This window comes from Hypomesus transpacificus, chromosome 20 (assembly GCF_021917145.1).
Source record: "Hypomesus transpacificus isolate Combined female chromosome 20, fHypTra1, whole genome shotgun sequence".
Lineage (NCBI taxonomy): Eukaryota > Metazoa > Chordata > Actinopteri > Osmeriformes > Osmeridae > Hypomesus > Hypomesus transpacificus.
This window is the reverse complement of record NC_061079.1, coordinates 1,707,136-1,733,235: the sequence shown is the minus strand read 5'-3', so window position 1 is coordinate 1,733,235 and position 26,100 is coordinate 1,707,136. Positions and strand designations below refer to the sequence as shown.

Here is a 26,100-nt window from a genome sequence, read left to right as displayed (position 1 = left end):
CCTCACCGCTCAGCCATCTGACTCCCATCTGATATAGCAATTGAGGGAGAGAACTGAGTCCAAGACAACACCAACGTTTGGGACTTGACATTTAGTCTTTATACTTTTGGAGTTAAGATACGCATAACCTCTTTCTAGACAAAAAGAATGACCTTGACAAAGGGAGAAAGATGTGGATTTCCTGTATGCACTGGTACGGTGAGTCTATGGCGCTGTAGTTGTTTGGCAAGAGTGCTATCTGGGTGTCATCTGCCTAGCTGTGATAAGCAATGCTGTTGTTTTGTAGGATTTGGCCCACTGGGAGCATGTAGAGATTCCAGAGAAGTGAGATCTGAGCCCTGAGGGAGCCCAGAGGTCATAGCTGTCCCCTCACATTCATGGTTGCCAGTGCCAACAAAGTAGCCTCTGCCTTTTAAGTAAGATCTGAACCAACAGAGGTCTGTCCCTCATAGTCCTCCCCATGTTTCTAATCTTGCAAAGAGGATTTTTATGGACCACAGTGTCCGAAGCAGCACTAATGTCAAGCAATAGGCTACTAGGACTGATATTTTTTGTTAAATGAACCTTTCTCAGTGTTCAAGCGCATGCCATTTAGAACCTTTCTAAGGGCAGTTTCAGTGCTGTGATGTGGACAGAAACCTGATTGAAATGTCTCCAGCAAACAAAAGAATTAGGAAGCTTCTCAGTTGGCTAGACAATTTCCCCCAAAATCTTGCCTAGAAGGTTTTGATAACAGAAGATGCTTAAATTATTAACTATTGAGGCATCCACATTGTTTAAAAGTGGCTTAACAAACAGACTTTCTAAAACGTGCTGGTGGCTGGGTAAGAGGTCCAGACAGCATGTAGTTAGTTTAAATTGCTGAAGGGGTTTCCTTCAGAGTTTTGTAGTCAATGGGATTAAAATATGACAAGAGTGCTGTGTTGCGAACAGTTAATCTTATTGATGAATTAAGTGATTGAAGACATGAAGTGTGAATGTACCATCTGAATTTATTATAATAGTTAAAAAAAACATGTATTCTATATTATGATTTAGACGTGGTGTAACTCGTAACACTGGGTCGCTCAGTAACATTTTATTGATTGGTCTTAGTTCAATTTTACCGTGCAGTTACGTTCCGAAAATGAACCAGACCAGATTAGAATAGAACATTGTCCATCCCTCATACAGATCTAGAGCCGTGCAGCAGCACCTTGGGTCGTGTAGTATTTACGTACTCCCGTTCAAGACTCAACCTCCTCATCTCATTATGGCACAATCATTACCATGAGTATGAGCTCTAAGACCTCTCTGATGTCTTAACAATGAAGGTTGGGAGACAATACAATGTCGCCCCTTGCGGTAAAGGGTCACAAAGGCAGACAAAAGGAGCCAATTACAATGGTGTTTCCAGGGGTTTCTCTTGAATGGCGTTAATATCGACGGCACAACTACAACTCTGTACTTAACCGGCCTATCCCAAGTCTTCTTGGCTCTGGGTGGGCGGGCCTTTGCGCTATCGCAGGGAGAAGAGGACTTGGCTACAGAAGTAAAGCGGAAAGAAAATGGCGGCCGTGGCTGCGGAGCCAGGAGCTGCTGCTGCAGCAACAACAACCGCAGGGGACGTGGGAGATCTTGACCCGGTGCCACCCGTGCCGGGGACAGACATCGTATCAGACGAAACGCAGGAGTATGTGCCAGTCTTGGACCTAGTTCACCAACTCAAGGATGGAGATGCAGTTCAGGAATGCGGCCAGGTCCAAATGGAGCTAGTGAGCAGGCCAGACCGAGAAGCAGCGGGAAAAGCGCTTGCAGCTCATGCTGAGGATGAACACATCGAGGCAGGATGTCTCCGGGTTGGCGGGGAAAAGACTACCGAACACGACGCACTCAAGGTCTACGAGACGGGGTACACATTAGCCATAGGTGAACGTTTAATAGACCGATATTCGCCCGTCGTTGAAGCCCCAAACGAGGTCAGTAACAAGCACGAGCCCTACGCCTGCCACCAGACTAACGTTGGCCCCATCTCAGACTCGCAACCTTCCGTTGTCTTTTTGCATTTGTTCCCTGCGCATCCTCTCGCGACGGAGGTTGGGCTCTCCCTTGCAGAACAGGCAAAACCCACAGAACCCACAATCGATTACTACCAGAATCCAGAACTAGCCCAACACGATTTGGAGTGTGACTATAGAGCTTTAATAAAGCCGACTCTGGACAGGGAGAAGGAGCCCGAGTCCGGTGATGACGTTCATCTCGGTTCCGAATACAAGGATGCGCCCTCTGAGGATGCTCTGCTTGAGCGCCCTCTGCCAATGAACGACGCTCTAGAACCGGAACCGGTTTCGGAGAGCGAGGCGTCTCTCGGAACATCCATGGAAACGAATTACATGTGTGACTTTTCAAGCGTTGAGCCGCAGAACTCCGGCGTGCCGGCCGAGCCAACGAACTTCCTGCAGGAAAGACCGGCTGAGTCAAAACCAACCGTGCCGTGTCATGTCGAGACCGCGGATATTCCGCCCGGGTCGGTGGACCAGCTCACACCAGGATCTGAGGTTCGAGTCTGTCTGGACCACATCATCGATGACGCGTTAGTGGTGTCCTTCCGTTTGGGGGAGAAGATATTCTCGGGGGTGCTGATGGACCTGTCAAAAAGGTAAACAAATATGTTTAGGACTCATGATATTAATCCATACTGTAATTTGTTTATTTAACTATGTGGGGCATACTATCATCACTGTGTAACACACCCCTGGCTGGTATAACACTTCACACAGCTCCAGACAGTGTTGTAGTCCAGTTCTGCTACAGTGTTTAGCTGCTAGCTTTCCTGTGCATTAGTCCTCTTCTCTGGGACTGAGGTTGGATGCACATTAGTGCAACACACTCTCACATCTGATGTAGCTTGGCCAGCTATAGTATGAACACGCATTCTCATACCAATACTACCTAGGCTGGTACCTAGGGAGCCCACAACATCAGCACAAGCTATGGAGTCTATGAAGGGGAGTGGAGGAGGGGACACTACGGGTAGTAGGTAGCTTCCTGTTTTAGTGAGACAGGATGGTCACATGACCTGTCTGTTAGGCCAAACATGGCAGAGAGCATAGGATTATGGGTAAGACAACCTGGAGCAATTTTTTGCTGTGCTGCTCTGTCAACAATCCCTCCCTTCCTCCTTTCTAATTTCTTTACTTTGACTTTCTCTTCTCTTGGTGTTTCTCTCTCCTGTTTGTTCTCTCTCTGTCAGTATCTCTCCCTCCCTCCCTGTTTCTTTGACAGATATAGACAGAACGACTCTGAACGACTATAGACTCTGTCTCTCTCTCTCTCTCTCTCTCTCTCTCTCTCTCTCTTTCTCTCTGTCTCTCTTATATATTTATATATATATATATATATATACATATATAAATATATATATCAGGACAGTGTTTCCCACAGATTAGAAAGCTATATGTGGCGGGGGGGGGGGGGGAGGGGGTTGTTTCATGTCAGACCGGAGGGGGGGGGTCGAAATAATTCACAAAATCAACAACAACAAACAAATAATTTCTGCGTATGCAGGTAGCGACGCTGCATACAGGGTGCTAAATAACTATTTAACTGGTTGGCTCCATGACGCCGGGTAAGTAGCTAGCTCTTGAAACTTCTCACCAAAAGAACGAAGGGGAACCTTCGATTAAGACATGTCCGTCGGTACCTAGCGAAAAGTAGCCTCAACTTTCCTAGACCTTTAGCTACGGCACTAATGCTGAAGGCTCGCTGATGTAGCTGTCGGTCTCACTAGAACGGCGTATGCATCGTTGCTAACGTGTGCTGACGTAGTGACTGTGTGTGTATGTGAGAAAGACGCGTGCGTGAAAGAGACGGAGGGAGAGCAGGGAAAGGAAATGCAGCTGAACGAATATGCTGCGTGTTTTTACCTAAATGGTGTTAAAACATTTTTTTTTACAAAACGCAATATGTGGCGGCCGGTGTTGATTCTGTGGCGCACCGCCACAAATTAGTCTATGTGTGGGAAACACTGCAGGAAATTAGAGAAAAAATGTTGATGAGTGTGAAAGATATGTCTTTCACACTCATCAACACATTTTCTCTAATTTCTTGGTCCTCCATCTTCTCCAGCTGCTAGTGCAGTCTAGTAGTCTATATTTGGGATCCCAAGTCCACCCATAAACAACCCACAACCTAAACAGAGGCCTGTTCAAACCAGACTTGAATTAATTTAATTAGTCAAGCGGGGCTAAAGCGGTTCCATAAAGTCCAATTTCAGCTCACACAATCCTACTAATTCAAGTCAGATTTAAGTAGTCACGCTAATTGCACGTGCACCCTATTCTTATTAAGCAGCCCGAAAGGTAAAACATGGATCATACAATCCACCACGGCAAAAGCAACGCACACAGCCACGTGACTTCTTCCAGAAATAACGTTCTCTTTAAGCCGTGTACTATGACAGCTCCCTCATCCACCGCTTCATCAAACTAAAATGACACGCCATGATTGACATGGACGATGGGCTACGTAGGTCAAGGTCCTTTTTTAGACCTTTACTTCGTTGATTAAAAAACAGACACCCTCTAAACACATCTAAATTGACTTTTTTGACATTGTTTTCAATAAATAGCCTACGATTAATCAATACATTACCCAGCAGCCTAACTTTTTAACACGGTTATTGTGTCGGGAAAATGGGATTTAGGTTCGTTTTGCAATTGTAGACTACTGTTAACAATTTTATCACTATGATAATTATACTGGGATAATTTAAATTGAGATAGGCCTATGCCTGTATGTATGTATCAAATCATTGTTCATCATTGTTTAATGCATAATTAAGGCTAAATGTTGTTGCCTATGTAGGCTATTTAAGTTGATTTTCTATAAATGTAGCCTACATATTGAACTGATGAGAGTAAGAAAATTAGAATGTCTGTGGTAAATCATCGTTTTCCCGTTGGGTCAGTGTTACAGGGACATCTGGTTAAGCAACAACACGGTCTAAGCCTGACAATTAGCCTGACCCAGACCAGGTTACTTTGAATCATAAGTTCCCATAGTAACTGAGTTCTTGAGCTAGCTTTATGGGACCGAATGAACTAGAAATTAGTCTGACTAACTGACATTAGGACTGGGCGATAAATCAATACAAATAATTATCGAAGTAATGTCTCCCCTCAATAAAGATATCGTAACATTAATTCATTTTCAATAATATCGATAATGTCGATAGACAATAATTCGCTCACTAAAGGTTTTAAAAAGCTTAAGTTACTTGCCGACTTTATGCCGAGTGTAGGGAAAAAGTTGAGGAAGAGACTTATTTTGCTACTACTACAGATTTGTGGTCTATAGTCTTAATTATCGTTAACGAATGTAAATAGAAATATCTGTATTATCGATAATTTTGTACATATCGCCCAGCCCTAACTGACATAAGTCTGGCTTATTCGGTAAACTCGCTTTATGGAACAGGCCTCAGGTGTCAGACAGGCCCAATCCCAATGTCCCCCCTTAACCCAAAGCCTTGAACCCGCAGAATTGCTTGACGTCACCTAGTAAGTGATTGTGCGCAAGAGGCTGCAAGGGCTCAAAATGCTATAAATTGGAATGGTACTTGCTTTTATTTATTTTTATTTATGTTCACGTCAGGGTTGGTTGCTCCTTGCATGCTTGTTTGTTTACTGTTCTTCTTTCTTGTTTTATGAGGCGGGTTTGCCAGGATTTTTATCTCGCTTCCAGGCTTCCTCTGGTAACCCTCGTTTTTCACATTACAACGCTGTGAATTCAAAAATGCAGACTTACAAAAAGGGTGCATTAAGGGCTAAAAATGTCTGCGAAAGAGCCCTTGCGTACTTGACAATTTGACTGTGGGAAAGCCCTAAGCCCTCACAGACTTAGCGAGAACGCGCATCAGTCTGTGAGTCGGTGAGAGTGGACATTGGGATTGGGCCTCAGTCCTCCTTGACTAGGATGATAAACAGGAAATGGGACACCTTTGGGTTTCCTGTTTAAGATGGCTGTAAAGTGTGTTTTGTTGTTGCACTATTGTCGTGCTGTTGTGCCCTGCTAGATATAATGTCTGTTGCTGTGGTCAACTTTCAGCAGTTTACGTTGGCAGGGCTCCAGACTAACTTTTTCCCTTGGTTGCAGTGGTGTGCCTAACTTTTTTATTTAGGTGCACCAGCACAAAATGTAGGTGCACCCACATTTTTCCTTGCGCTGCCACAATTTCAAGGTCACCTTTTTATCACGCTCCATATACATTCATATACATTATGTAAATGATCTTAAACAAGAATAAGGTGTAGGTAAATATTGGTTTTATTTGAAGCACAATTAAACTGTATATAAAAATAACAATCTTTTAAGTTCTTCACTGAGCTGCCAAACTAAAGCATTGCAAGCAGAATAAAACAAAAATAGAAATAGAAAGTACTACTGACCTAACATTTCATGGCTCAGTCTTATAGCGGGGTCCCCCCTTGCTGTACCATGCCCCTTCAGATGGCCAACACCTGTAATTTGGCTTTCTTGCCCTTTGGCCTTGGCTAAACCAGCTTGCCACACTCTCCCTAGCATCAAAATCCTAGCTCCATGGGTTAGCTCTATGGCCCAGCTCCGTAACTCAGGGGTGGACAATTAATTTTGACAAGGTGCCACATGAGAAACTTGAAATGTGTTGGAGGGCTGCATCAACAATAACTTGAACTTAATTCTGCTCATTATTCATTTTCCCCCATTGTAAAAAGTGTATATTTTGATTAGCTGCTACTGGTTATCAGAAGAATAAAGATATTCTGTAAATATTTATATAAATATGTTACATGTTGGTCAACTAGAAAAAGACTATCGAAGTAACAGTAAAAACTAAAATAATCATTACATCAGTATTTCATTTTATTTGTAACAAGTTAATCTTCACAAACACTGAAAAGTTGTTTTGCAGTATTTACATTTACATTTATGCATTTAGCAGACGCTTTTAGCCAAAATGACTTCCAAGAGAGAGCTTTACAAAAGAGCATAGGTCACTGATCATAACAACGAGGTAGTCCCAAACATTGCAAGCAGCCAAAACATGAAGCATACATTGTGAAAAAACTAAACAAGTGTCAAAGGGAAGACCCATAAGAGCATGCAGTTATACAAGTTACAAATTAAAACAACATGAACCACAAAAAGTGCAGGACTGTACCTGTGGAAGAACAATCAACAGTAACAACAACAGTAATTTCACAGCGAGTACAAGACTTAACTTCGTTATAACTAACCTACAAGAGCAGCAAGTCACTCAATAAGAGTCATTGTGATCCTGGAGGAAACTAACATCAGGTCCAGCCTAGCATGCCTAAGTACCGTTGTACAAGTGTGTCTTGAGCCTTTTCGTGAAGGTGGGGAGACAGTCAGTGTCCCTGATGAAGGTGGGGAGCTGGTTCCACCATTGGGGGGGCCAGGCAGGAGAAGAGCTTGTGTTGGGACCGGGCGGTCTTGAGCGGTGGGACCACCAGGCGGTTGTCTGAAGAAGACCGTAGGTGACGGGTGGGGGTGTAAAGTTGCAGGAGAGACTTGATGTAGTCGGGTGCAGTCCCCTTCACTGCTCGGAAGGTCAGAACCAGGGTCTTGAATCTGATACGGGCGTTGGTGGGTTGATGGGATCCAGTGGAGAGAGATGAGGAGCCGGGTAACATGGGAGCGTATAGGTAGCAGTGTTTCCCACAGATTAGAAATCTAATTGTGGCGGGGAGGGGTGGGGGTTGTCAGACCGGGGGGGGGGGGGGGGGGGGGGGGGGGGGGGGGGGGGTCGTGTCGTAATAATTCCTTCGTTAATAATTCGTTACACAGTTAATTTGTTAATAATTTGTTACATTAAATATTAATCCAAAATGATTCACACCTTCACAAATTAACAACAACTAACATCATTTCTGCATTATGCATGTAGCAACGCTAGTGGTAAACAACTATTTAACTGGTTGGCTCCATGACGCCGAGTAAGTAGCTAGCTCTTGAGACTTCTCACCAAAAGAACGAAGGGGAAACTTCGAGTACTGTAAGTCGCTCTGGATAAGAGCGTCTGCTAAATGACTAAATGTAAATGTGAGTAAGGTACTTAGCGAAAAGTAGCCTCAACTTTCCTCGACTTTTAGCTACGGCACTAATGCTGAAGGCTCGCTGATATCTGTCGGTCTTACTAGAACGGCATGTGTATGCATTGTTGCTAACGTGTGCTGACGTAGTGACTGTGTGCATATGTGGGAAAGACGCATGAGTGACAGAGAGACGGAGGGAGAGCAGGGGAAAGGAAATGCAGCTGAACGAATACGCTGCGTGTTTGAACCTAAATAGCGATTAAAAAAAAATGTTTTACGAAACGCAATGTGTGGCGGCCGGTGTTGATTCTGTGGCGCACCGCCACAAATTAGTCTGTGTGTGGGAAACACTGGGTAGATTGTAGACCAAGCGGGCTGCTGCGTTCTGAATCCTCTGAAGAGGGCGGGTTGCACATGCTGGGAGACCAGTGAGCAGTGAGTTGCAGTAGTCCAACTTGGAGAGGACCAGTGCTTGGACTAGCAGCTGGGTGGAGTGCTCAGACAGGTATCTCCTGATCTTCCGGATGTTGTAGAGGGTGAATCTACAAGACCGGGAGACTGCAGCAATGTGGGCCGTGAGGGAGAGCTCGTCATCCATGGTAACCCCAAGGTTCCTGGCAAAGGATGAAGGGATTGCAGATCCCAGGGTGATTGACAGATCGTGGGGGGTTTAGCCGGGATGATGAGAAGTTCTGTTTTGGCGAGGTTCAGCTCGAGGTGGTGCTTGGTCATCCAGGTGGAGATGTCTGTGAGGCAGGCCTCAATCTTTAACAGTATGTTAAAGAAATGCAATTGCTGACAGCTGACAGGTGATGATCCGGGTCTGCAATTTAACTAGCATACCATCAGCCCGCGCCCACTGAATCAGTCATGTTCTTATTATGTCCGCGTTAGTTTTTTTCTTTAGTCCCTTAGTGCAGATTCAAATTGTAATCCTTCAACACAGCGACCTGTTCTCCAAAACTAAGAACATAGCTTTGACCTTGACCTCAGTAAACAGACACTTGTAATTTTTTATTTGCCTCACGCAGGCCGGATTGGGACAGCCTGTGGGCCGGTTGTGGCCCGCGGGCCGTACAATGCCCAGGTCTGCCATAACTGATTCTCTGGTGCTCAGGTCGTAATTTCAATCACACAGCACGGAGCAGTGTAGGCCTATAGGAATATCTGGACCACAGCCAATCAGAGGCAAAGAACCGACCCATCTGTCTCTGATTGGTTTAGACCATGATGTGATCCAACCATGAGTGTGAGTTCCATCAAAGAAGAAACAAACGCTTCGTTCCTGGAGAGGCAGCAGATGCGAGGAGGTTTGGTGCACCGATGCGACCTAGCAAAGATTTTAGTCGCACCCGTAAAAATGTTGGTCACATACTGTAGAGCCCTGGTTGGTGTTGTACGAGTGGGGGGAGGGGGTTGGCTACAGGATGAGGGAGAGGATGGTGGAGGGGGAATGCTACATGGTAAGGGATAGAAAGAGAGAGAGGATGGGGGAGGGGGGTTACAGGGTGAGGAAGAAGGAAGGAGGGGCTACAGTGTGAGGGGGAATAAGGAGAGGATGGGGGTAACAGGCTGAAGTAGGGCTGGGCGGTACGACGGTATATACCGTGCGACGGTACAAATGTGTCTACCGGCAGAGATTTGGCTGTACCGTTTCAACTGCGGTATACTTTTCAGTGTTTCCCACACATAGACTTATTCGTGGCGGTGCGCCACAGAATCAACACCGGCCGCCACAGATTCCGTTTTGTAAAAAAACACTATTTAGGTTAAAACACGCAGCAAATTATTTCAGCTGCATTTCCTTTCCCTGCTCTCCCTCCGTCTCTCTGTCACTTACGCGTCTTTCTCACATACATATAGTCACAACGTCAGCACACGTTAGCAACAATGCGTACATACGCCGTTCTAGTAAGACAGACAGCTATATCAGCGAGTCTTCAGCATTAGTGCTGTAGCTAAAGATCTAGGAAAGTTCAGGGTGAAGGAGAGGATGGGGGGGGTACAGGGTGAAGGAGAGGATGGGGGGGGTACAGGGTGAGGGAGAGAAGGGGGGTACAGGGTAGGGCTGCAACGATTAGTCAACATTATCGACAATGGCAACATAAAAAAAAATTGTCAACCAATATCTTTTAGTTGTCGACAAATCGTTTGATCTCATAGGACTTATTTTAACGTGATTTGACTAGTGCAGCGCTGTAGCGCTAGACTAATACAGCCTTCCTGTATGCTATCCAATAGAAGAAAACAGCGCTACAATGTCAACGTGCAAACGGAGCAGAACAAGTCGCGTCACAAAAAATACTGTCATCTGTAGGGCTGTCACAATAAGTACTTTTTCTTGTGCGATATATTGCACCAAAATTAATTGCGATAAACGATATTATTGCACACACTTCAATTGTCAGTAAATTTTATGCCACTGATTACATAGAGACCTCCCCCCCCCCACCCCCAGAGGCGATTTTTAACAGTTGTTCGCTTCACTTAATCATCGCTTCTTGTTTACAACGTTAACAGGGCTACTTGGTTGGCGTTGCCTTTTCAGCTTGAGATATACAAGGTGTGGCGTGAGAGCGTGTGAAATGGTTGAAATGCGTGTATCTCACGGCCAATGCGTGAGAGTTGGCAGCCTTGTGTTTGTCAAAAGTTTGCTGCATATTTGTAAATGATGGTTTTTCGACCGTCTTTGATGGCTGCATCTCTTTGGCTACATAGCGAGTTACGCTATCCGTGAGTGTGCACCATTTCGCGCTGTCACGTTTATATTTGGACTGTCGGGAAAAGGCATCTGTAACAGAACTGTATGGAAGACTCCTTTCCAGCTGCAGTTGTTGTACACAGGTTGAAAAACTGGGTGGGATAGTTGTATATTGCTAGGTGAGATGTTAGGTTAGTTGCTTATTTTCGTTTCCACTGTTTTTAAACAAAGTCGACATACCGACTCGTTCATGTTAATTGGCTCTCATCTCATTCGGCTTAAAGTCTAAATGTTCCCACACCGGAGCTGAAGATTGCGGCTTTGAAACCGAGTCAATTTTTAATTGTTCTTCCTTACTAGCTGTAGATGTCACGAAACAGAACACCTTATAACACAGTGAGTTCAGGCCTTCTCTTCACCTGTCAATGTCTGCTCTGTGTGTGTGGAGACGCTAGTCCCGCCTACGCTTTCGACACAGAAAGCAGACAAGATGACTGAGGCAGCGGGATCGACTAAAATGTTGGTGACATTCGTTCTTTTGTAAAAATGTATATAATCATAATTTTTTTAAATAAAAATGATCAGTTGCAATATATCGCAGCACCAAAAATTATTGCGCTCATTTCCATAAACCGTGCGATAAGTCAATATATTGACTATCGCGACAGGCCTAGTCATCTGTAATGCGTGCAAGGTGGAACTTGCTTTCCATGGGAGCACAACGTGCATGCTGGAACATTTAAAAAGGAAACATCCCGACACGAGAGGAGATGGAAACGGTGAGGAGTGTTCTCCAGCTGGAACTAAGCAAGATGATCAGTTAACGACACCAGTTGATAAAAATGCATGACGCAGTTTTTTACGCATACGAACACCGTAGCAACATGTCCACAGACAGCAGTTAGACATGCATTACAGACATAAAGCTAGGAATGAGCTTCATTTGTATGACAATAGGCTTATGTTCAATGAAAAACTGAGTAATTGGAAAAAAAGAGATTGGCCTGTTCAGGTGGCTCAAAGTGCAATAAAAGTATTTTTTTCAAAAGCCGAAGTGATTTCCTGGTTTTATTTTTTAGTTAAAAGAAGTATAACTCAATGTTTTAACAAATTGCAAAAGCTGAATAATCATTCAAAGCCTACTGATTAATCAGTGAAAAAATAGATGATCAGTCGATTAATCGTTCTAATCATCGTTAGATTAGTCGATTATCGAAATAATCGTTGGTTGCAGCCGTAGTACAGGGTGAGGGAGAGAAGGGGGGAGAGGGGGGTACAGGGTGAGTAAGAGAAGGAGAGGATGGGGGGTACAGCAACCCTCTACGGACACAATGAAGCTTGAGTCGCCATTGGGTTGTACATTTTTTATTTTACTCACCAATACTTTTTACATGAAATGCATGATTATAAAAGAACTGCACTGAAAAAAAACTACATTCTGTCTGAATTATTCTTTATGTTGCATATGAATTTAAGCTAAGATGTTTTATTTTTTTTTGCAAATGGCTTTCTCTTGCCACTTGACTTCAGCCACCTCTCCAGCTGATGATGGATCATACTGCTGAAGGTCTGGGCCTTCTGTTTAAATGAAGATCAGGTCTGAAAGGCGTGTGAGACTGCTGCGGACATCTGATTTTATTCTCTTTTGGGCACTGAAGGCTCTTTTGCTGTTGGCAGAGCTGATAATCAGAGCAAGAAAAATCTTAACAAGGAACAGGAATCTTAAATTGTCTTGATAGCAAACAAAAACAAACGTTTTCTGCTCAGACTGGAATTGTAGCTTTCTTGCATCCATCTCTTTGTACGTGACGAGTGCCGTAAAAGCAAGTCAATCTTTTTGTGAGAGAAAGCGAAAAGGGCAGTATAGCTTTTTACCTTCCCTAGCAACAAAAAATCTTATCTAGCGACAGGTGACAAATGTAGTGACTTTCCGTTACTTTGGCAATCTCCGTTTTCGTTGTTGAGCAGCAGCAAAATAACTAACTTTACGTCTGTTGTCATAGCAGCCAATCATGTTAACTCAGTCAAGCAACGGTGCGTCATTGAAATCTGCGCTAAACTTCTGATTTGCCCCTAACTCAGTCAGAAGCAAGTGAAATCGAACAATTTACTATCCATTGGCCAATTAGCCAATTAAAGATAATCTGTAGTCGCCTAGCGTGAAATTTGCTTGCATATGCGAGAGATAGGCCGAAAATGAGCTTCCCCTCTTTGAAAGACCAGCAGCTGCCACTGGGGGGGTACGGGGGGGGGGGGGGGGGGGGGGGGGTTGGTTGGTTTATGTCAGATGGGGGTGGAGGGTTCAAAATATTCCTTCGTTAATAATTAGAACTTGATTACAGTAAATATTAATCCAAAATTATTCACACCTTCACAAAATCAACAACAAACTAATAATTTCTGCATATTCAGGAATGCTCACAAAAATACACAAAAATGCATGCTTACAAAAATAACAAAGGGGAACCTTCGATTAAGATATGTTTGTAGGTACCTAGCGAAAAGTAGCCTCAACTTTCCTAGATCACTAATGCTGAAGGCTCGCTGATATAGCTGTCTGTCTTACTAGAACGGCGTATGTATGCATCGTTGCTAACATGTGCAGACGTTGTGACTGTATGTACGTGAGAAAGACGTAAGTGACAGAGACGGAGGGAGAGCAGAGAAAGGAAATGCAGCTGAACGAATACGCTGTGTGTTTTAACCTAAATAGGGCTCAGATTTTTTATTTTTTTTACAAAACTGAATATGTGGCGGCCGGTGTTGATTCCGTGGCGCACCGCCACGAATTAGTCTGTGTGGGAAACACTGGAGAAGATAAGAGGATGAGGGAGGCCCGAAGATGAGGGAGGGAGGGGAGAAGATAAGAGGATGAGGCTGGGAGGGAAGAGAGAAGATGAGAAGATGAGGGAGGAGAGAATATGAGAGGAAGAGCGGAAAGTCTAGCCCAGGCATGGGCAAACTACGGCCCGCGGGCCACTTCCGGCCCGTTAGGCATTTTAATCCGGCCCGCCGAACTTCCCATTAATCCAGATTTTTCCCTGCAATGCCTGCGTTTCCCCAATAGATGGCGCATTCCAGACACAGTGACCCTTGTGTGAGTGGTGTAGGCCTACTATACTCTCTACGTCACGTTTTCCCTTTGACGTTGAAATTCTTCTGTAAAAATGAGCAAAGAAAGGAAAAGTGGACCGTGAGTGCCGAGTGTTTAATAAAGAATGGACAACAAAATATTATTTTACTGAAGTCCGATCAACGGCTGTATGTGTAATATGCCAAGAAACTGTTGCAGCTTTTAAAGAATATAATATCAGCTGTCACTTTTCCACAAAACATGCTAACTACGCTAGCAAGCAGACAACGCATGAACGGGCGGCTACTGCTCAGAGGTTGTTGGCTAATTTACAGATTCAGTAAAATCTTTTTCACCGAAAAACTGCTATTCAAGAATCAATTACCAAGGAAGGTTTTTTGCTAGCACGCAAATTGGCAAAGGTTAGCAAGCCGTTCTCTGAAGGCGAGTTTTTGAAAGAATGCATGGTAGACACAGCCGGTGTCTTGTGTCCGGAGAGCAAATGCAAGTTTGAAAAAGTCAGTTTATCATGCAGGACAATGACTCGCCGTGTGGAAATGATTGACGAAGATATAGCCAGCAATTTAAACAAAACAAAAAGTCCTTTAAGTTACATTCACTAGCATTGGATGAAAGTGCCAACGTAAAAGACACTGCTCAGCTTTTAATTTTTATTTGAGGGATTTACGACAGTTTTGAGATAACGGAGGAGTTTTTGACCATGGAGTCCTTGAAAGGGTGAATGCGAGCAGAGGACTTATATGACCAGGTGTCTGCTGTCATCGAGAGAATTAAGCTACCTTGGAGTAAACTTGCCTATGTCACCACGGATGGATTGCCAAAGTTAACTGTAAAAAAACGTTGGGCTGCTGAAAAGAATCCAGGATCAAGTGAAAAAGGAAAACCCTGGCCAGGATGTTATTTTCCTTCACTGCATCATTCATCAGGAATCTCTGTGTAAGTCTGTATTGCAGCTTAATCATGTCGTGAATCCAGTCGTAAAACTTGTTAACTTTATACGAGCAAGGGGACTTCAGCATTGTCAGTTTATTACGTTCCTGCAAGAAACCCATGCGGATCATCAGGACTTACTTTACCACTCTTGTGTCTGCTGGTTAAATTTGGGAAACGTGTTTCAGCGAGTGTCGGAGCTCTTAGCTCATTTTTGGAGCTAATGGGAAAATCCAACGAATTTCCTGAGCTGAGCGACACAAACTGGCTTTGTGACTTTGCATTTGCTGTGGACATATTTTCACACATGAATGAGCTGAGATGAAGCTGCAGGGGAAAGATCAGTTTGTGCACGACATGTACACAAATGTGAGAGCCTTCAAATCCAAGCTGACCCTATTCTCCAGACAAATTTCAAACAAATCTTTCGCTCATTTCCCCCACTCTAGCTACGCAGAAAGAGGCCACCCGAAACGTGAAGAAATACAGTAAATCACTGGACGACCTGCACGGAGAATTCTGCCGTCGGTTCTCTGATTTTGAAAAACTCGACAAGTCACTTCAGCTGGTGTCCTGTCCCCTGTCACAAGACCCTGAAACAGCACCGCAGGAGCTGCAATTGGAACTGATCGATATTCAGTCTGACTCCGTCTTAAAGGATAAGTTAAACTCTCTCAAACTGAATTACTTTTATGCTTCACTTGACGAAGCCACGTTTCCAAACCTCCGGAGGAAGGCACAAAAGATGCTGGCGTTGTTTGGCTCGACCTATGTGTGTGAGCAGACGTTCAGCGTCATGAACATCAACAAAGCCCGTCACAGATCCAAGTTAACTGACCAACACCCTCAGATCTATCCTGAGAATATCCACTACAAAACTAACTCCAGACTGATGCACTGGCAAAAAAGGGAGACCATCAACACTGTTCCCATTAAAAATTTAAGTGAGTTTCTCAATACTATTATAAAAAAAATGCATTTGGAACAAAACCTTGCATATTTATGCTTTGCTACCTGTTAAATGGCAAAACCTTTTATGTCATGGGTTTTACATTTATATTAGTTCACACAAAACACGCCATCGATCTGCTCCTGGCCCGGTCCCTCTGTCAAATTTTTTAACCAATTGTGGCCCGCAAGTCAAAAGGTTTGCCCACCCCTGGTCTAGCCTCTGACAGCCAGCCAGGCTTGTGTTTTTCGATACAATAATTACATTTTGAGTAGGAATGGGTTAGAGAAACGATATGTAATACAAATGATTAAATTGGCCTACAATAGAGATGTTAATTCTATTGCACGATCGCGATAATGCATGTTGAGGACGCAATCTATCCGCAAAATTTAGAGCCATGAGCTGCCACCCGCTGCAACGCATCATTGTATTCGTCCTCTTGAGTAGCCATGGCTGAAAGCGAAACGGAGGAGCTGGTGAAAAAGACCGGTGCAACATCCATTATTTGGACTTGATTCGGATTTAAGCCGTCCGACAAGCAGCATCACTACATACGTTTCTTTCTTTCTTACATTACATTTAGTCATTTATCCAGAGCGACTGACACTAAGTACAGGGACATTCTCCCCGAGGTAAGTAGGGTGAAGTGCCTTGCCCAAGGACACAACGTAATGTTGGCACGGCCAGGAATCGAACCAACAACCTTCTGATTAGTAGCCTAACTCCCTAACCACTCAGCCACCTGACCCCCAACCCCCCACCCACTCTTTCTTAAAAATAAATAAATACAGTTTGGCTTTCCTTAGGGTCAATGTCAGCGATTCCCAACCTTTTTTGAGCCACGGCACATTTTTACATTGGAAACATTTTGTGGCACACCACCGACCAAAAATGTCACAAAATGACTCTGTAGCCTAATACAGTATATAATTGGGTGTGCTCAAGGCTTCGGCGAGTACAACCAATGTTCTCTCGCATATATATTTATCATTATTTATTTTCCCACAGAAACTCGGTCCCGATTGAGTTGCTTGTATTTGCGCGAATGTCAATTCGCAGCAATATCAGCGAGGAAAGTTGAGGCTACTTGGTTCCACTTCGATCTTTTGATGAGCAGTCACGCGAGCTCTACTCATTTGGATTCTTTCTTTTTTTAAACTTCTCCATCACCACAACCTGTTGCATGCATCACAAATGTTCTTGTCTCTAAGAAGGAACGAGGCATTAGCTACCTGCTGCCACCCGGACAAATATTACATTACTCTGCCAGTCACTTTATTACAGACACTCGACAATGGAATATTATTTGCAGATAATAATTAATAAATGATAGGGCTGCGACTTATTATTATTTTAATAATTGATTAATCTGTCTATTCTTTTTTCGATTAAATGATTAATCGGATTAAAAATACAAAAAAGCATGAATTTCCAACCCTTTATTCAAAAGCAGAACTAACAGTGAATTCACAAATTCACAGTACAAAAACCTTCAGAATATGCACAAACAGGCACACAATTTTGAAAAAGTTATTAACATTAGCATGGATTTAATGCTATTTTCAGAGAGGAGCAATTAATTTGAGTTTTGTTTAAAACTTTATTGAAAATTTAAAGGTTGTGGCTTTGTGGCTGTTTATCAATCCACGTTTTTTCTCCGTTCTTGTGTTCTTGCAAACACGTTTGACGTCATCTTTTATTGCCCAAGTGCGGTTCCAATCCAAAGAACACAAGTCACCAAGAACGCCAAAAATACCCGGAAATGTTCTTGATCCGCCCCTCTTTTCGAGGATGCATCGGATGGTGAGGCGGACAAACTTCATAACTTTAAGGTTTTACTATCCATATTTCAGCATCTGAATTAAAATGTGACGAAAAATGGGCAGTGTAGTCGCTGAAAATGTGTTTATTTTATTGATGAAACGGCTACTTTGTAAATTTGCTCTGACTTTTCGATAACCTAGCTAGGGTCCAGGGTATTTGCGCAATAGCCAAGAAAACCCGCATCTCAATTCATTCTGCGTCCTTGCGGTCTTGCAAGACCATTCTTGCAAGGACACTTGCAAGAACGTTCTTCAAAAGATTGTACCCGTGTTCTTCGGATTGATAAACGGCCAAAGAGAGGAAGACAGAGAGGAAGAGCGACAGAGAGGAAGAGCGACAGAGAGGAAGGGCGACAGAGAGGAAGAGCGACAGAGAGGAAGAGCGACAGAGAGGAAGAGCGACAGAGAGGAAGAGTGACAGAGAGACAGAGTGACAGAGAGACAGAGAGGAAGAGAGACAGAGAGGAAGAGAGACAGAGAGGAAGAGAGACAGAGAGGAAGAGAGACAGAGAGGAAGAGAGACAGAGAGGAAGAGAGACAGAGACTAACTCAGAGAGAGGGAGAGAAAGAGATGTGCATAACTGATAGACTGACAGTGACTGGGTGTGAAATCAGTCAGTCTGGAAGTGGAGAGGAATCATAAGCTGTCGTTGGAGCTTCTCTCTTGTGCCAATGAGACAGACAGAGAAACGGGGTTGTTTGGGCTGGGCTAAAACATACTCTGGATTGAGGCTTTTTGTCAAAATAATGCCTGGAACATGATGGACTTGCTTATGTAAGGACTCAAGAAGCTATTCATTTCAACATGCCCCCCCCCCCTTCTGCCCCTCCTTCCTTCTTGTGGAGACGAAGGTTGTGTCTAAGTGCTGGTGTAATGGTGTTGTCCTCCCTGTACAGCAGAAGCCTCAGATATGCTGCCAGCCCTATTGTCCAGTAGTGTATTTATAACTGAGTAGCACAGATCTCAACACTGTCTATCCATGCAGGCTTGGAGCAGGCTTAGCCAAACTCACGGTGGAAGTATTTCCACGTGTCCCTCTCTCTGTCTTTCTGTGTCTCGCTCTGTCTTTCTCTTGTCTTGTCTCTCTCTTTCTTGCTATTTCCCCTTCTCTCCTTTTGACTTTCTCTCTCTATCTGTGTGACAGGCAGGATATTTTAGGAGAGTGATACTAATACTGTCGTGAAAAAACATGATCCTGCAGGTCAGACAGACAAATCTGCGACCCCCAGCACAGCAGATAGACCTGCACTGAAAGTGTGTGTGTATGCGTTGATATGACACCATAGCACAGCAACTGTTTTGCAACATCCCCCTATATTGATTTCACATTTGTACTTTCAAATACCTTATACCATTTATTGGACTTTTGTCGGGCTCTGTCTTCTGTGTATGTATGTGTACCCTGCCATCTCTGATCTGACCTGTGTATGTGTACCCTGCCATCTCTGATCTGACCTGTGTGTGTCCCCAGGTTTGGACCCTATGGAATCCCCATCACTGTGTTCCCCAAGAGGGAGTACAAGGACAAGCCAGAATCTATGCAGATCATGACAGAACCTCCAGCAGAACCGACCCAGCTGGAGAAGGATATCCCCCAGAGCCAGGACGATAGCCCCCCCTCCCAGGCCGAGCCTGCCCTCCCTTCTAAGCCGGCAGTGGCCACTCCTCACCCCTCCCCCCACGTCGCCCATCCCCCAGCCCTGCCTCACCCCTGGACCTCCCGCCCCCCCCCTCTGTTCCAGGAGGGGGCCCCCTATCCCCCTCCTCTCTTCATCAGGGACACATACAACCAGTCCCTACCTCAGCCCCCCCCTCGCAAGATCAGGCGGCCCAAAAGGCGCCTGTACCGCGAGGAGCCCACCTCTATCATGAACGCCATCAAGCTCCGCCCCCGCCAGGTGCTGTGCGATAAGTGTAAAGGTGTGGTGGGCGGGGACAAGCGGGAGACGGCGCCGAGGAGGGCGCCTGTGTCCGACTCCCGGGGGGACGATGCCAAACGGAGACGCAGCGACAGCGTGGCGACGCCGGTTAGCAAACGCCCCCGGAACGACCCCCGTGAGGAGAAAGGTCGCGGGGCAGAAACAAAACGGCATGGGGCGGCGTCTTCGAATGTACGAACGTCCAACTCTGCTTCCTCCTCTTCCTCTCTGGCACACAGCCGGGGAGGAGCCTCTGGGAACCGTGCCCTGAGGGGCGTGTCATCCACACCATCGTCGTCCACGCTGCCCAATAGTGGCAGCTCGCGGGCGCAGCTGAACGCCAAGAAGGTTCTGCAGGGTAAGAGTGCCATTGTGGACCACACCAAGGCCCGGGAGGTTCTGAAAATGGCCCGGGTACAGAGGAGGCAGAGGGAAACCGCCGCCGCCCCCACCCCCCTGGCCAGCACCGTCTCCACCAATGCCCACCCCAAGACCATGACACGCTCCGCGGCTCTCCAGGAGGCCCACCAGAACCAGAAGGTCCACTTCACCCGCCGGCTCCAGCAGATCAGTGGAATGGGACCGGTCAGCGCTGCCCCCCTCCCCCCCCGGATGCGGATCAAGCCTCAAAGGTACCGTAACGAGGAGAACCAGGCCTCGTCCCCTCCTAAGGTGCCCGGCCCAGAGAAGGGTCCGGCAGGCCAGGCAGGCAGCCGCCTAAGCCCCCCTAAGCCTGCCTCCGGCCAGGCTAAAGCTGCCACCCTAGGCCCAGGCCTCGCCTCGGCCGTAGCCCCAGGTACAGGCCTGGCTTCAGCTCCAGTCCCAACCATAGACCCTGCTTCTGCACCTCTGCCAGACCCTTTGCTAGCCTTAGACCCAACCCCAGGCTTCAGTTCAGCCCTAGCCCCTTCCCCAGCTCCTACCCCTGCTCCCTCCCATGTCCTGGCCACAGATGTGGCCCGCTGCTCCACTACTAGCTTCCTTTGCTTATCCAGCTGCACTGCTGAAGCCTCTGTTTCTCAGCCCCAGAGCCCCCCTGGTGAGCCTGAGCCCCAGGTTGAGCTCCTCCCACAGGCCTCTCCTGAGGTTGGCGTCCCTGGGGTGGGGGGCGAGGACCAAGGAGGGCCAGAGGAAAGGCAGGGGGCGCGCGGGAGCAAAGTGTCGACGTCCGGCAACCTGGTCGTCCTCATGACCCTCGACTCCCGGCCCCCGCTCCCCCTGCCGGACTCGTCCTCCTCCACTTCCAGGTGCAGCGTGGACAGCGCGGACGAGCTCAAGTCCTCCCGCTCCTCCGAGTGTAGTTCCACGGAGACCTTCGAGTTCCCTCCCCCTGGGGACAACTCCCCCACCCCACCTCCTCCTCCCGCTCCGGGCCCTTCCTCCTCCTCCGGGCCCGGAGAGGATGCTGACACCCCCCCTCCTCCCGACCCGCCTCCCGCCTCCCCTCCAAAAGATGGAGACGCCAAAAAGAGGCGCAAGTCGTCTAAAGCAGGCGTATTCTCCAAGAGCGTCTCCAAGTGTGTCTCGGTGGAGGGGCGTACCACCTGCGTGGGCGACATTGTGTGGGCCAAGATATATGGCTTCCCCTGGTGGCCGGCCCGCGTGGTGGGCATCAGCATCAGCCGCAGGGACACAGGGCTCCTGGTCCGCCAGGAGGCGCGCGTCTCCTGGTTCGGCTCTCCCACCACCTCCTTCCTCCCCCTTACCCAGCTGGCTCCCTTCCTGGAGAGCTTCCAGTCGCGCTTCGACAAGAAGAGGAAGGGCCTGTACCGCAAAGCCATCACCGAGGCGGCCCGCGCCGCCAAGCAACTCACCCCGGAGGTCCGCGCCTTGCTTACGCAGTTCGAGACGTGAGCAGGCAATCCTTTTAGAGGGTTTGTGTGTGTGTGTGTGTGCGCGTGCGCTTTGGCTGAGGAAGTTAGGGAAAAATCACAAACGAAATGCTTCGCCCTCTCTAGCTTCCTGCCCCCTGCTGTTGCCCTTCCCGCCGCCAACCCCGCATTCAACCCCTCATCCACAGTACCCCCCTCCATTGCAACGCTGTTAACCCCCTGTCCTGCTTGTTCCCCCTGCCACTCTCCTCTGAGGGGGAGATAGGCTGAGTGGGTGAGGGGAGCATCTAGGACTGGGGGGGGGGGGGGGGGGGGGAAGAGAACAGACTCAGACACAGGGGGCATCCTTTATACAGTAGAAAAGCAGTGTCTTTATCCGCCCCTTATGTTTTACCTTACCTAAAATATCCTTCCAAGCGGTGGATATTTTTATAGTTTTTTCTTTTACCTGACTGCATTTGTGATTTTAAAATATCTGAATATTTGTACAATGTTGTCCATATTTCTTGAATTTGAGGCCTTTTGGGAGTGCTTTGAACTCTTTATTTAGGGAAGGAGTTCCTCTCTTCACATCCAGGGTTCATTCGTATTATTGAGTTCTCTAGTTCCCCAGGCAACTGTCATCACCATTTAAAAAAAGAAGAAATGTTCTTCAGTCTCTATGCAACCAGCAGTTCTGAGAAAGAACACCTTCACTCTGGTCAGCCTACCTGGCAGGGAGTTAGAGCAAGCCTGCTAGCTTTTGGAACAGGAGAGTTCAGAGCTTGGAAACTAGCCAGCTAGCATTCAGGACAGGAGAGTTCAAAGCTAGCCTGCTAGCCTTCAGGTCAGTAAAGTTCAGAGCTAGCCTGCAAGCCTTCAGGACAGTAGAGTCCAGAGCTAGCCAGCAAGCTAGCCTGCTAGTGTACAAGCCTTCTAGGTCAGTCAAGTTAAGTGCTGCCGCCTAACCTTTTAGCCTTTGTGTTAGTCACAGCAGTAATCTATTAGAGCAGTCTGGTGACCCCAGGTCACCTCCAGGGCTCAGTGAGATCCTTGGGGGTAGAGAAACGTCCCTTAGCCCCCTCAGCACAGTGAGGATAGACCCATTCCTGTCAGAGGGAACTAGTGGAGTGTCTACTATCCTCGTGCTCCTCTTAAACCTCCCAAGTCCTGACTGAGCTATTTTAGTACTCACAGGAGAGACTAGACACCCTACCCTACCTCGCTCTGTCTCCACACCCTTCTCTCTCTCTCTTTTGCTCTCTCTCTTGAGCTGTCTCTCTCGATGCCTCTCTTCGTAAGACTGTTCTAAGACTATTCCTACAGTAGTTTAGAGACCCACCAGTACAGTAGGCCTGTTAAAAAACGATGGGTCAGCCGGTCAAATGCTTTTTTGAATCTCTATATTGTCTGTACAAAGACATCGTTTTTTTCACTTTTTAGGAATGTTTTGTTGACGTTAGCAGTCTTTCTTTGGCAGTCCATACACTGAGTAGACGGTGCTGTGTTTTATTTCCTGTTAAAGCCCAATCTTTGACCCCTGGTTTGGTCATGCTGTACCTGTTCGGACTTCCTGAGTCTCTGGGTCTTCAATGTTCTGCTGTCTCTGTGACATATCTGAGAAGTGTGTGTGTCTGGCTTATTGACTGACTGACTGAAAGTATATCCTGTTTCTAGAACTTCACTACCAGGCTGTTCCCTCAGACTGTGAACTTTGGTCACAACCCTGCTCCGTCTGTTTCTACTGCCTTGTTTCACACACAACTCGTTTTGATTGACAGCTGAAAAATGGACAAGGACGTTTTTTTTCTTCGTTTTTTTGATTGGGGAGATTGGTGGTACCTTACCTTTACTGTACAGTGATGACAGTTCTTGAATACAGATTATACCAATCAGCATTTCTTTTTACAATGTTGCTGTTCTTTTAAAAGCCCCCCCCTCTCTCTCCTACCCACCCACCCAGAGTACAGGGTGAGCGTCCATGCTTGTCTGGAGGCCTTGGGACAGGGAGAAAGTGTATTATCCTGATTTATTATTATGATGATGATGATTCTCTTGATGGCGGTTGGCTCTTTGTTTCCTCTGCCTTTTGTTGGTGGAACTTCCTGTCTGTTTGCAGATCAGAAAATGCTGTACTATAGGGGATGACAAATAAACCGCTGCCAATAAAAAAAGGAAGAAAAAAAAAGAATTTACAAAAAAAAACACCCGAAACAGTTGAAGAAATACTTGTGTAAATGTTTTCTGATGTTTTAAGAAGTATTTAAATAAAACTGTCAACTTCAAGGAAATCCGTACCAAGTCCTCATCATTTTAGTGGTCATGTCTCCTCGAACACTCTCAGTGCCAGACCAGTGACGGCCTCAGTCTTGACCAATCACAGGAGGTTTAGGAATCCATGGGCAGTTGGAGGTTGGGCGTACGCTCATTTTATTATCTAAATCGTCTTTTAGTCAGTTGAACTCTTAAGTTGACAACAAACCTGTCTTCTTAAAAGGGGCATGGTTTGACCATGTTATGTTTACAATATTGAAGGGGAAAAGGGGGTGCTTTTTGAAGTTTCTCTGCTATAGGTTTTATCAGCAATTGGCTACTAATGTTCCATTGCTATTGATTAGCCATAGATATTAACACAAAAAGACAAAGATGGAGATTATTCATCCTTCTATTGGACAGATTTTCTCACCTGCAAACAGATACAATTTCCCTGTTTGAATACTCTCAACTTGCTTCCTTCCTTCCTCCCTCGCTTCCTCTGATCGAGCGTGAGTGGACTGGTGAAAGCGGATGCTTCCCTGAACAACTGCTGCCAGTGGAGCCTTGTCTCATCAGTTATACTTTACATAGGAAGGTAGGAAGAAAGGAAGCCACAGTATTGGAACAGGTCAAAAGGCCCACAGGTTTACATAGGCTGGATGACAAAACTGGAACTCTGAATACCAACCTCCGATCTTGTTTCCTCACCTGTGATGAATAGATCACTGAGGCAACACAGGCACCTCAAGACAAATTTGACCTCCGCTGACAAAGGTTACCTTCCTTCCAGGAGGAACATACACAGATCTGATATGAATGATCCCGAAAGCTTTTTAGCTACATGAATGTCAGTAGCTGAAAAAGCACCCTTAAGTTTTCCATGGAGGCTCACGTTCAGATATTACGAGGAAGAAAGGTTATGTTTCTAAGCCTAGTCTGCAGGGTCACCTTCAACACAGCACTGACCCCCTTAACCCTAGAACCATAGAATCATTCTCCGTTAATGTCCACTCATCAAGGGCGTTTGGCTAATCTGTAATTATGGCAACACACCTCCAGGGGGACCCATACTAGAATGGAAGTCTGGCTGCTGTTTCTATGGTCACTATGACTGTTATCATGTTATTTTGTGGTGGATGCATCCTATGGGACAAGATGAAACCTGCTCTCTATTTTAGATGAATCCTAATCTGTTTCTATTTTCTTTCCCTCTCTCAAAATCTCTCCCTCCTTCTGTCCATCACCCCCTCTCTCTCTCTCCCCAGTGCTGCAACGTTGAAAGGCTGTTGATGGTGGGCGGGCCCTGTGTTTCACACACTGGCACTGGTGGAGAGACATGCGTGCAACATGACTGACAGGACGTCTTTGGCCACCATGGAGAAGGGGGGGGGGGGGGGGGGTCATGTAATGGACATAATTAGTCTTATTTAAGGAACAGAAGAATGAAGAGTTCTATATTTATAAGGTAATGCAGAATGCCTAGAGGCCTCCTGCCACATCTGGTTCAAATATCATTGACACATATTGTCAGACAGTCAGGCTGAGTTCCATATGGTTTTCTGGACACACTGAAACCAATAGGAACAGTGTATTCATTGGTGGAACTAGGTTGTAACTAAAGTCAATCAAATGCGCCTCAGGTACCTGAGTGTCTGAGTTGGAAATGGGGTCTGCTAACTGTCCATCATGCTGAATAGCACAGTGTGATAGGTCTGGTTTTGTGTTGTGATGGGTAGCACATCCCAGAAGTAACCGCTGATCTTTCTTCTTTCACTTGTCCAACACCCCACACACACACACATACACCCTCCTCCATGGACCTCAGACCAGACAAGGGGTGTAACAACAGGTCATGCCTTCTCATACCTAGGGTACCTGTCTCCACTCACCGTCCTAGGAGGCTGGATCTGATCTGGAGTAGGCTCTCCAGAGAGGTGGTGTAGGGGTGTGTGAGGAGATATAATTCAGTCATCCTAATGGTATCTGCCACATCTCAATGCGCTCACATACAAACACACACAAAGGATGTAGGACCCAGCAGGGTATGTTGATCTATGACCTTAAATAAATTAAAAACATATATATATTCATGTACAAAAAACAATAATAAATGCAATAAAGATTGCATGTGCTATGCTGTAGCAGTGGTCAAGGAATGGGCTTCATTGTATTCAAGCTGTTTTCAAAGCCCCCCCCCCCCCCCACCTCCCCTTGGATTTCCCTTCCTGTCAGTGGTTCACCTAACGAAGCAGACGAAAGTATGCATTGCACATTACATTCTCACTTTCTGTCTCTCACACTGGCCCCCAACTTATGTGACTGGCCCCCCAACTCATGTACATATGTGCGTTTCGGAACAATCAATGAATCTCCTCGCCATGCAGACTGAGGTGGCACAGTTTGGTTATAGACTATCTGTTCTGTATATCTCTTCCAATCAGTAAATCTGCTTTTTGCCTTTGTACTTGTGTGTTTCTTTAACAGTGTATATGACACTGCCTTTTGAAGGAGTGGACACACATTTACAGGTCTTAAATT

At 46.0% G+C, this 26,100-nt stretch overlaps 1 protein-coding gene across 1 annotated transcript; it reads left to right on the top strand.

Annotated features, from left to right (window-relative positions):
* The first annotated feature begins 1,045 nt into the window (after nucleotides 1–1,045).
* Nucleotides 1,046–26,026, top strand: pwwp2a (PWWP domain containing 2A). Its single transcript, XM_047042967.1, has 3 exons — nucleotides 1,046–2,638; nucleotides 19,048–21,345; nucleotides 24,828–26,026. Exons 1-3 carry the CDS (start codon nucleotides 1,548–1,550, stop codon nucleotides 24,850–24,852), a joined length of 3,414 nt encoding a protein of 1,137 aa, XP_046898923.1. The 5' UTR covers nucleotides 1,046–1,547; the 3' UTR covers nucleotides 24,853–26,026.
* Nucleotides 26,027–26,100: the final 74 nt, after the last annotated feature.